General features: G+C 49.4%; 1 protein-coding gene across 4 annotated transcripts in view; it reads right to left on the bottom strand.

The window, feature by feature from the left end:
• Nucleotides 1–6,262: 6,262 nt before the first annotated feature.
• Wasf2 (WASP family member 2) overlaps nucleotides 6,263–11,555 on the bottom strand; it is a 73,056-nt gene continuing 67,763 nt past the window's right edge. For all 4 annotated transcript variants that reach the window (XM_076860958.2, XM_076860959.2, XM_076860961.2 and 1 more), the window contains exon 9: nucleotides 6,263–10,341. In XM_076860958.2, the coding sequence (XP_076717073.2) occupies nucleotides 10,184–10,341 (158 nt within the window). In that variant the 3' untranslated portion in view covers nucleotides 6,263–10,183. The remainder of the gene's footprint in view (nucleotides 10,342–11,555) is intronic.

Below are 11,555 nucleotides of genomic sequence, written 5' to 3'. Positions count from 1 at the left end.
TGAGAATGTAATAACAATGGGCCTCCATTCATTTACAGACAGAGCCTAATGATTAGGAGAAGGGCACCATAGATAGCATTAAATAGAAGAGTTTTTTGTTTGTTTTTTTTTATGAATTTTTTTAGTTGTAGATAGACACGATATCTTTATTTTTATGTATGTATGTATGTATGTATGTGGTGCTGAGGATTGAACCCACCACCTCACACGTGGGAGGCAAGTGCTCAGCAACTGAGCCACAACCCCTAAATAGAAGAGATTTTTAAAAAAATGTAATATTGGGAGCTGGGCACAGTGGCACATGCCTATAATCTCAGCAACTTGGAAGACTGAGGCAGGGAGGATCACGAATTTAGAAACTTGGCAACACATGATATCTTAAAATAAAAAATAAAAAGGACTGGGAATGTAGCTCAGTGGTAAAGCACTCCTGGGTTCAATCTCCATTATTAAAAAAAGAAAAAAAAAAGTAATGTTGATAAGTCTTCAGAAACAAGAAAAGTAGGAAGAAAGAGAATATATGAGTACTTTTTAAATGAAGGTGCCCAAAAGAAAGGCCTCTCTGAAAGGTGACAATCTGTCCAAAGTCACAGTCAGTTGAGTTAGGATTTGAACCCAGTTCATTCATCTCCAAATTGATTTCTTTCATGATTAAAAGAGTAGGTTTCAGAAACAGTGGGCCAGGAACTGGGACAAGGTGGTCTGAGCCCAGGCTGGGGAAAGCTGGGGGTCTCCAGGTTATGTCCAGACCTTTAAGGGGAAATGTAGAAAAGAATCTCCTTGCTGCCTCCCGATGCTCCTGAGAAGCCCTCACCAAAGTCCACAAGGAAGGGTCAGGTGCCTATTCTAGCTGGGTGTGGCTTGGCCCTTGGTGTCCTCATTCCAGCTTCTGGCTCTAGGGCCCAAACAAAGACCTACTGCTTTCTATCCTATGTCTGGGAGGGTCTGTTCTTGGGATCCACGCCAAGGGTTTTTGTCTTGTCTGTGTCTGGGTGGTTATGTGGTGGATCTGAGGCATTTGGGGGAGACTAAGTGTATGGTGGGCTGGCTGGGTCTCCCAGGATTCTGTGGACACAGTTCCAGTCTTCTCTGTACCCCCACTGCATGCCTCCTCCTAGAGGCCCCCTTGGCTGAGCCCTGCTGTGGCTGTGGGGATGATTCATACAACACACCTTCCCACAGCTCCCCCCACCTCCCAGTAATCGAGTAATCATGTGTAGAGAAGTCTTGCTTCCTCCTCAGAATGGGGCCCCTGAGCTCACTTTCGACTGAGGGTCCCTAAGAGAAGAGGCATGTCTGTTCCCTCAAACAGAAGGCTCCTGAAAGCAACTCTCTTTGTCTCTCCTCAGATCAAGGGGCTCCAGAATTCAAGGTCATGTCTCTCCCTTAGAGCAGGCATTCCTGAGAGCTGGGCCCTGTCACAGCCTTAGGATCTCTGAGAGCAGGGTCACATCTTTTGCCTTGGACAAGATCCCCTGAGGCAGGACAGTGTCTTCCCCTCAGACTGAGCCTTCTGTCTCCTTCAGCCTCAGATTCCTCTTGTGCTCATCTCGGAGCGGCTCAGCATAGCATGTGTGTGTATGTATGGGGGCCTTTCTGCCTCTGCCAGCTTTCTAACCCCATGCCTGATCCTAACCAGATACAGAGGCCCAAGCTGCTCCCCGTATTGGGAAAAGCATGGGCTCACTTCCTGCCAGGCTGGGCCTAGGATGGGGCCCACACATGCTCTGCTTCTCCCCTGGTCCTGTGTGTGTTGGGGGTGGGTGGGAAGTACTGAGGGCCAAACCCTCGCTGGGGCCATGACGGCCTCTCCCTGCAATAAGTGCGGAGACAGCAGCTATTAATATAAGATGAGTTCACGGGCTCACAGCTTCTGCAGGCTGGAAAACAGGCTCCCAGGGCCCGGGGGCTGCGGCAAGGCTTGTCTGTCAGATTCCCTCCTGGAGCCTGGAGACTGTGAACCCTGCATCCCCCAGCTCCTTCCATGCGGAGAACTGAGCACGTTGCACAGGAGCACAAGTAGGAGCCAGGTGTCCAGATGTTCCAAGAACACACACACACACACACACACACACACACACACACACGCACAAACATACAGATATTCATATGCATCTGTGCAGCAGTGCATGAATACTTGTGCAAACAGATATACCATTGCACATGTGTAGGCAGATCACAGCCACTTTATATGCACACAAGTGCATGTTGGAACACATACAGCCACTTTATATGCATACGAGTGCATGTTGGAACACATACATGTGTCTGCATGCCTTGCACATGTGTATACAGACTTACCCTTCTACACAACTATGTGCAAACAGATTCAGACATGCTTGCATAAGCAAACCCACTTGCATGCCTTTGTACATCCATGTACACAGATAGAAACCTGCACGAATGTATGCAGGTGGTATGCATTGGTATGTATACATTAATGCATGCAAGACCACTTTCAAGGACTAGAATGCATGTACACACACCGTTTCACAGTGTACACACACACATGCTCCTTGCTACTGTCAGTGCTCAGCAATCATGAATCCACCTGGTTTCCAGTACAACAGGCTGTCTTGGCCTCCCCTCCCCCAATATTATTACGACAGGCAGCTCAAGCTGCTGTCAACCCCATGCCAGATTTCAGCTTCCTACCCCCTGGGGGTCCCCAGATCTCTGATTAACCCCTTTGCTAATTGGCCACCAGCCCCTTGACTTTGCTGCAGGCCTTCCCAGGAGCTGGGAAGGCTGCAAATTGGCCAAGCAGGATGGGTCTGGGGACTAGGGAGTACATGGAGGGTAAGGGTGGGGGTGCTGTCAACCCAGTCCCTGACTGGAGCCAGGCAGGGCACCTTGCATTCCAAGGTTGGGAACAACACTTACATCATCCTGTGTTGAGAAGGCATTCTTGTGATTCATATGTATCGTTACATGTGAAGCCATTCTTGCACGCACATTGTCACACTTGCCACTCACGTTTAGGTATGTTCCACCCCACTCTGCACAAAAATACATGTGAACTTTTGCTTATGTACAAGCAATTCAATGACATCTGAATCTGAGTCTGTATGTAAGTAGACAGGCAAGATTTATTTTTCTTTTTTTTTTTCAGCACTTTGGATTGAACCCAGGGCCTCACATGGTACGCAAGTGCTCTATCATGGAACTATATTCCTTGTCCTACAAGCAAGGTTTTATGTGTGCATTTAGTCACCTGTCCAATATGCAGGTTATATTTATATATGTATATCCAAACATACACAGGGGCTGGAGGTGTGTATGCTAGGGTTCAATTCCCAACACCAAAAAAAAAGAAAAAAAAAAGAATATTCTGCACACACACATACACAACTAGCCACATAAACACAGTCATATACAAGTTTGCAAACATACTTACATGCTACACACACATGAATATTCTCCCATATATTTGTATACATGCACAAACATTCAGCCACAGGTATAATTATATACATGGAGTCCAGACACACATGTACACATCACTCATGTGTACACACGTTGATAAGTGAGCTACCAAGTGGCCACAGGCTATGCAGAAGCTCCTTTAGTCATAAGTCCCCTCAGTCTGCTAATGGGGGGTCCTACTTGCTAAGTGGCAGAACCCACTGAGGTTCCAAGCCTCTGTGCTAAATGTCTAAGCCTCAGACCTTCTCTGGGCTCTCTCCAAGACTTCCGGCAGCCATAGGGATCCTATCAGGACTCATAGACCAAAGAGCAGAGCCTATGATTTTAGCCCTTGGAACTCAAGACTCCTTGGCTCTGGGCCCAAGCCCACAAGGTACTTTGCCTTCTGGTGTATTGGAAAAAAGAGGTTTTCTATTTCTTCATCTGCTTTCAGCTTGCTGTGTGACTTAGGGTAAATTATTGTGTCTCTCTATGCTTCATTTACTTATCTTTAAAATAAGGCATAAAAGATTGTGTTGGTAATCCTTCCAAAACTGTCGTAAGCAATCCACTGAGTCACATTTACGGATGTACTCTGCCCAGACACACATCTGGGAGCAGTGTCAGCACCCAAGATGGTGAAGGCCAGAGTGAAGGGGCCACATCCATCATCAAGACTAACTCTTTGCTGAATAGGTGAGGAAGTTAAGGTCCAGGAAGGTCACAGCCAGCTGGGAGCTAGAAAAACCAGCCTCTGATTGGTTGGCTGGCAGGTCCTCTCCTCTGTAGCATATATGAGAACATGTGCACATGTGTGCTTAGTTTCTCAGGGCAGGGCAGGGTGGTGGTCTGCTGACATGGGAGGTTGTTTATGCAGACCCCTTGCTCAAATCTTACCTGCCCTTCTGTGACGACAAGACACAAATCACAAGACAAATTCTACCTTGAAAGATTCCTTTGGATGTTAAAGGCTATTTTTGTCCTTAAGCTTCAAGAATCCCCTCTAGACCCACTTCCCCTGGAACTAAGGGTGAGTTATCTGAAACTGCTCTTGCCCCATGATCTAAGGAGCTGGCTGCCAACCACTCAGAGCAGAACTTCAGGAAATGGTGCCAGGTTGCCCTGGCCACTAGGCGGCCAGGAGGGGGCAGTGAGCAACTGGCGGAGCAGCGAGTAGGGAGGGGTGGCTTGGAAGGACTTTGTGTGAGGTTTGCCTGCAATTATGTACGTTCCTGTAACAGTTGACTGATTTGTGTCCTTGTTTGCACAGGGTAGAGGTCTGCACACAATGTCCCTAGGCCTGGGTTGTGTGCCACTCATACATGTGCCTCTGAATATGCGTGTGCATTTGTGTACTGGGCAGTATGTCTGTGTGAAGCCCAGCCCAAATCTAGGGTGCCAAGATGCCAGCCAGGTGTTGGGAGGCAGCATCTCAGGCAGATGAGGGCACAGCTACTTACCCTCAAAAGTCTAGGATAGCTGGGCCCTCAGTCGAACTTGCTTAGTTTCTAAGAGCAAAAATAAACCCTCCCTTGTTATTTCACCTTTACAACTCGTCACCAGAGTGTGTGGCAGGTAACTGAAACTTTACACATACCCTTAGCACACTAAAGACTGTGATACTAGGATGTAGAAATTGCACAGTGAATGGGGCACGGGCTGTCCCTGGCCAGCTGCATGACCTTAGGTAAATTACTGCCTCGGTGAACCTGTTTTTCTCCTGTGTAAAACAGGAGACCCCTGCTTCTAAAGATTGAAATTAAGCATATGCAGTCTTTGGCAGGTAGTGGGTGCTCAGTAAGAGCTCATTCTTCTCAGGATTATCCCAGAGGTGAAGCGACTTGCACAGGGTCACAGTTCCCAAGTGGCAGAGCCAGAACTCAAGCTCAGGCCTCTTCTTCCCAGAACCACATTCCTTCCCTCCAATTCCCTAGCAAGAGCGGCTCCCAACACCACCATTTTGTCTTCTGCCAGGGCAGGCTTCTGGCTGCCTGTCAGTCACTGGCCTCGGGCAGCCAAGTGCTGACTAAACACAGGCCTGAGCAGGAGGGTGGAGTGGAGGGGCTCTGGAGGGCAAGCCTGCTATAAGCCCCCTCCCCTGCATCCCCACCTCCAGCGGATGAGCTCAGAGCGGCTGGCGCAGCAGTTGCTGACAATTCAAAACTTCTGCCCCTCTCCTGGGACATCAGTGGGTGACTCCGTCCCTCTAGCAGCAGGCATGACCTGCAGTCGCCAACTCTGCGCCCTCCCCTCTCCGGGGGGGGGGGGCACCCCACTGTGTCTGCTGGGCCCGGAACTGGGTGTCTGATCATAAATTACCCCCAGGGACAGTTACCCGCAGCAGCTGTGCTCTGAACAACCGTTGCTTCCTGGGTAGGTCATTTTTTTGGGGTCAGAATATAAACCCAGCCCCCTTCTCTTCCCCAGGCAGGAGAGGGGGCGTGGAGCAGCCTAAACCTTTTATCGGATTCCATTGTAAATCGTTCTATTTAAGGTAAGTTGCATGGGTCTGAGAGGCAGACAAGATGCCGGCCAGATGTTGGGAGGCAGCATCAGCATTCAGCCTGTGCTCCTCTCCTGCCTGGTGGAAGAAGCTGTCAGCAGCCAGTATCTGGCACACACCCCCTCCTCATGGGAAAAGAGGCCTGGGGGTCTGCACCTCTGGTCCCCCAACTTGGGTCTTTGCCCAGAAGCCTCCTGCCCTTTGAGCCCACCCAGGCTGAACCCCTCTGAGCTGTCACAGCCCGTGACTATCAGTATTGCCCCTTCTAATCTCTTCTCCCATCACACACATACACCCACACACACACTCACACTCACCCTCAGAGGTGGCTGAGTGACTACAAAGACTATCAAATTATTGAAAATATTGGTATTTAAGTATTCATGTGTATACATAATAGTTACATGGAATCTTCAAATCACTGGGATACAGGTATATATATACACATGAGCCTGGCAGGAAAGCAAATGAGACCAGGCTTGGAGCTGCAGGGATTCAAACAACTGTATATCCTTCTAGGGTCTTAGAAAAACAGGGCAGAGGAGGAAAGGGTAACTGTGGGGGTTTGACTTAACCCCACTGCTTGGATTTCCAACTGAAGAGCCCCTTCCCCATTCTCAGGGGAAGGGAAGGGCCTGTTTGCAGAAGGCATCCCCACTATAGTTGCTCATGCCCTAAAATCTCCATGTGGCAAACATACCCAAGAACCCATTGGAATATGTCCTTATAAATATATTTATATCAGAGAAAACAAGGCACTTTGGGAGCATTACAGCTTACTCTCCTACATGTACATCATTCTAGACAGAAAGTAAAAATTGGTTAGTTTCTCAAGTGAATTAACTGAATGAAGTTAATACAGTAACAGAACTGTTCCTTGCCCTCACTGAGGCACTGTGAAAGTGAATGTGGCAGGAAGCACAGAGAGGCACTTTTCGGTGGGACACCTGGTCCCAGATCAGCTGGACCCTGGCCAGCTGCACCCTGGCAGAGCTCAAAGCTTGCTGCCCCCCAGGAAGGCTGACATCTCTCCTGAGCAGAAGCGCCTGGGCGTGGTGCACTGCCTCCCTCCCCAGGCTCTGAGGTCAGGTGAGGGGTTGCAGAGGGAGGCAGTCCTAGAGCAGAGCAGGGACACGGTGGGAATGCATAAGCAGGGTCACCAAAGCCACAGAGACCTCAATCTGTCCAAGCTGGCGCTGCAGAGTCGAGGATCGGCGCCACGGGAAGAGATTTCACATTAGCCCTGACAACACCGCCTCGGCTCTGCGGTGACATTGGTCAGGGTCGTTTCTGAGGGCGCTCAAGCTTCCATTGGAGGCAAGCTGGAGCTTGGGCCAGCTGCTCTGAGCCTCCAAGGGATCAACCCCCCCCCCCCCCCCCGCTCCTTTGGAATGAAATCATCTCTCGACCAAGGCAAAGCCACAAGTCACTTCTGACACTGCCGATTGGAAGCTGGGCCCCTGGGCCACAGGAATGGGGGCAGGTCCCCTGGGCTGGGCTGGGCAGACCAGGAAGGAAGGGGGCTCCTTGGCTTTGGTACTTAAGAGCCCTCACAGGCCATTGTTCATACTCTTACCAGCCTCAGCTGTTTGGTTTAAATAATCACTAAACTTTGTATCCTACAATTATAGAATTCCAAAGACGTATCTACCTGCATTGGATCCTTTATCATTTTAAAGGACTTTCGGTTTCAAGAAGCACTTTTTTTTTTTTGGTGCACATATGCATAAGTAGAGCCCAGAGGGCCTCTCAGCTGACTGGGTCCCCAGCCCCCCGAGCTGAGGAGGCTTCGCAAGGCCGGCTGCTACAAAGCGCCGAGCTTGGCTGCATAGATTTTAATGAGAGCGTCAGGCAGAGCTGTGCTGTTGCTCTCCGGGACTTGCAGATCATTACCAAACCAGCTGTAGGATGAGAACACAGCACATCGAAACCCTAGGAGGTCACTGAGCTAATGATCTAATCCTACCTTCCGCAGGCAGGGCCCCTCCCCACCTCCTCCTGCCCCCAGCCCTTTCTGCAGTGGACTCTGTCCATTCCAGAAGCCAGGCCAACACCACCCCCTTCAAGGTCAGAGCAGAATGATAGTGAGTGGCTCTGGCTCCCCCTCTTCCGGAAAGGAGGAGGATGGGGGTAATTTACTCATAGCCATTAGGCCCAAACCCTGGCCTGGCCAGGCCCCAGGACTCCTATTTGGGAGAAACACTGCCCTCCGCCTGCCTCTCCAGCCGCTGCTGGGCTGCAGCCGGGGCACCTTCAACAGCATTTCAGGGTTCTGATAAAAGGACCTTCGGCTTCCAAAGTGCAAGTAGGGGACATGGCTGGGCAGGCCCAGCCTGGTGTGCTCAGCATGGAGTTGGGTGCCAAGCCCTGTGCAGGAGATACCTTATCTGGGGAGTAGGAGGAGGGCACACTCTGGAGTAGCTGCAGCAGAAGCATATTCTGGCACTTGCAGGCTCTCCCCACATCCTAAGTTCAAGAAAGGAGGCAGAGGGAGGTATTCAGCAAGGGCAGGCAGCAGTGCCCACGATTATACTCTCCTCAAGCCGGAGGGGTTTATGAGGGCTTTGGCAATTACTACAACCATTTGCTGTGCTGGGTAGAGACAGATCCTTTTTCTCTTTGTTTCAGGCTCTGAAAGCTGGAGAAGCCGATTTCAGCATGAGAGGCCACACAATAGTTGGGGCAGAAGAGAAAAACCTTGCTGTTGGCCAGAGCTGACCAGTTTTTTCCTAAATAATAGCACCTGTGTATAAGCTCTGGGAAGTGGCTGGGGGTGGGGGAATGAACATTACCATGTGCAGTAAGGGAAGACCCTGAGTCTCTCCACCCTTCAGCCCTCTTCACGGCTGCTAGGCACCCCCCCACACACACCAAGGCAGGTACCTGGGGTGGCTGCCAGCCTGAGGGACTCAAATTTCTACAGCTGGTAGAACCTATGCTTAAATTGGGGAAATAAAAGGGGGAGGAGTTGTAGTAAAACTGAAAACAGCACCTGTCAAAGCTGTCTGCCCTCTTCTTTTTCTCTCTGGTGTCCCAGAAGCACAGCTCCTAGGCCATGTTGTTGGCTGATGATAGGAAGGGGCAACAAAGGGTTACAAGAGAGGCTATAAGGTCTGAGCAGCACTGACAGGGCTGGCACAGGCACTGAGCCTCCGACTGGGACCCCTGCCTATGGGGAGGTCTGGAGCAGCACAGAGCCAAGACTGCTCTGCCCAGACTCCAGCAGGTGCCCATTATTTGGTCTCAGAAAGCACAGGTGACTTGGAATCAGGATGTCTGGGCTCTTGCTCCATTACTATCCAACTGTGTGACCTTGAGCAAGTCACTTCCCTTGTCTAGGCCTCATCATCTTTAAGAGGGCAGACCCAAGGAATCCTACCATCCTTCTAGTTCTGTAGTTCCAAGTCTCTAAGCTTTGCTCCTGACAGTCAGCAGAAGCCCACCCATGTCCCTGTGTGTCAGGGCTAGTTTGGTCATAGATATTAGAGGTTAAAACTGAGCTATAGAGCCTAAAGGCACCTAAGGGCAAGGAAGGGGTATTTAAAGGACACTTTACCATCATACTTGATAAGAGGGAGTCTAGGAGGGAGGCAACAGCCTCAGCCTTCAGAGACCTTGTTTCTGGGAAAAGTGGATGAGACACTCTGTAGTGGTCTGTTACCTCCTGGAATAAAAAACATCCCAGGTCAAAAGATCACTGAATAAAAGGCAGCCCCACCCTGCTGATTAGAGCAGGAGTAGGCAAGATGTGGTCTGGCTTCGGGGTACTCAGACTGCTCTGCCCTCTTAGGACAAGGAAAGGGGGACAACTATGTCCCCACAGTCTGCTCTCAGTACTTTAGACCAGAAGATGGTTGGAATTCAATTGGAAATGGTACTCTCCCCTAGGAGCCATTTTCAACTGAGGCCCTCATTTTAATGAGGGCCACAGTTGAAAATGACTCCTAGGGAAGAATACCATTTCCCATTGAAACCCAATCAAAGAAATCTGCTTCGGGGGGTTTTCCTTCCTTTCAATATGCGACAGTCACTTGAAGGAACCAGGGAACATCTCATCTTAGCTATGAAACTCAGGAGCCCATGCTCTTGACAATAGGGAGAGAAAATACATGTTGATTTGGAGGAAGCACTTGGATATATCTTTGGTTGCTTCAGGGAAGGCTTTGGCCCTTGAAATTCTTTTGTTTCTCCCCCCTCCCACAGGACTATTGGGATAGGCATCAAAAAAGGAGAGCAGGAAGGAAAAAAAAGGAGGTGGGCGGCAGGCAGAAAGAGTTAATCCGACCAGTCGTCCTCATCAAATTCAGAGGAGTCATCTTCCGAGTCACTGTACTCAACAGCAATACGACGTGACAGGATGGTGGCCACATCATTGCCCACAACATCTCGTTTCTCTTGCTCCCGCTGTTCTTCAACCCTGCGTAGCTGAAAGCCTGGTGATAGAGAGGGAGAAGGGTTAAGAAGGTGTATTGAGGGATGTAGCTCAATGGTAGAACACTTGCCTAGCATGTGTGAAGTCCTGGGTTTGATTCCCAGAACTGAGGGTGAAAAAAAAAAAAAATCCATCTAGCCCTAAGGGGAAATGACCACTAGTAGTGGGAGAACTGTACAGAATTGAGAAAAAGAAGGATCCTCTGGGAAAGGTTGGCAGGAAGAGAAGGAAAGACGGGCTTTAAGAAATGAGGGTTCTTGGGGCTGGGGATATAGCTCAGTTGGTAGAGTGCTTGCCTCACATGCACAAGGCCCTGGGTTCAATCCCCAGCACCACAAAAAAAAAAAAAAAAAAAGAAATGAGGAATGAGGGTTCTTGCTGGGCATGGTGGCACATGCCTGTAATCCTAAAGACTCTGAGGCTGAGACAGGAGGATTGAAAATTCAAGGCCAGCCTTAGCAATTCAGCAAAGCCATAAGCAACTTAGCAAGACCCTGTCTCAAAATAAAAAATAAAAGGGCTGGGGATGTGGCTCAGTAATTAAAAGCACCCCTGGGTTCAATCTCTGGTACCAAAAAAGAAAAAAAAAAAAAAAAAAAAAAAATCAGTATCCTGGTACTATAAGTGTGTCTAAAGCATGGCATTTTTTCCTGGCTGCTGAGGATGATAACTTTCTCACAAGGCTTGGAGTGGGACTCGGGCTGTCCAAGTCCAATGACCGTTAATGGGGCTCAGCAGCTCTGGACTGTCTTCTCTATACTAGAAGTCCCTTGAGAATCACAAACAGAACCAACCACTCCAACCCCCTAGGGACCAGACCTGGCCACTGGCAGAGAATAAATGCTCCAGGCTGGTGAGATGATGACAGAGAGAGGAGGGGGGGAGGATGAAGGAAGGGAAAGGGAGAAAATATAGAAGGGAATAAAAGGAAAGGGGATAAGTGGAAATAGGGAGAAAAAGAAGAAAAGAGGGTGGAGGGAGGGAGTATAGAAAAGGTGGAGCAATGGAAAAGCACAGGGAGTGACAGAGTGCAGCTAAAGAGGGGCTCTTTGGGACTGTGACTCTGGATATTTCCTGGGAACCTGAGGGAAAATGGGGATACTTTCTAAATGGGAACACACACACACACACACACACACACACAGCATACATTTTCTTTTTTGGTACCAGGAACTGAACCCAGGGGGGCTTAACCACTGAGCCACATTTTTTTTT

The sequence above is a fragment of the Callospermophilus lateralis genome, chromosome 7 (assembly GCF_048772815.1).
Source record: "Callospermophilus lateralis isolate mCalLat2 chromosome 7, mCalLat2.hap1, whole genome shotgun sequence".
Lineage (NCBI taxonomy): Eukaryota > Metazoa > Chordata > Mammalia > Rodentia > Sciuridae > Callospermophilus > Callospermophilus lateralis.
The sequence above is the reverse complement of the archived record's forward strand: the minus strand, read 5'-3'. Positions and strand labels throughout refer to the sequence as shown.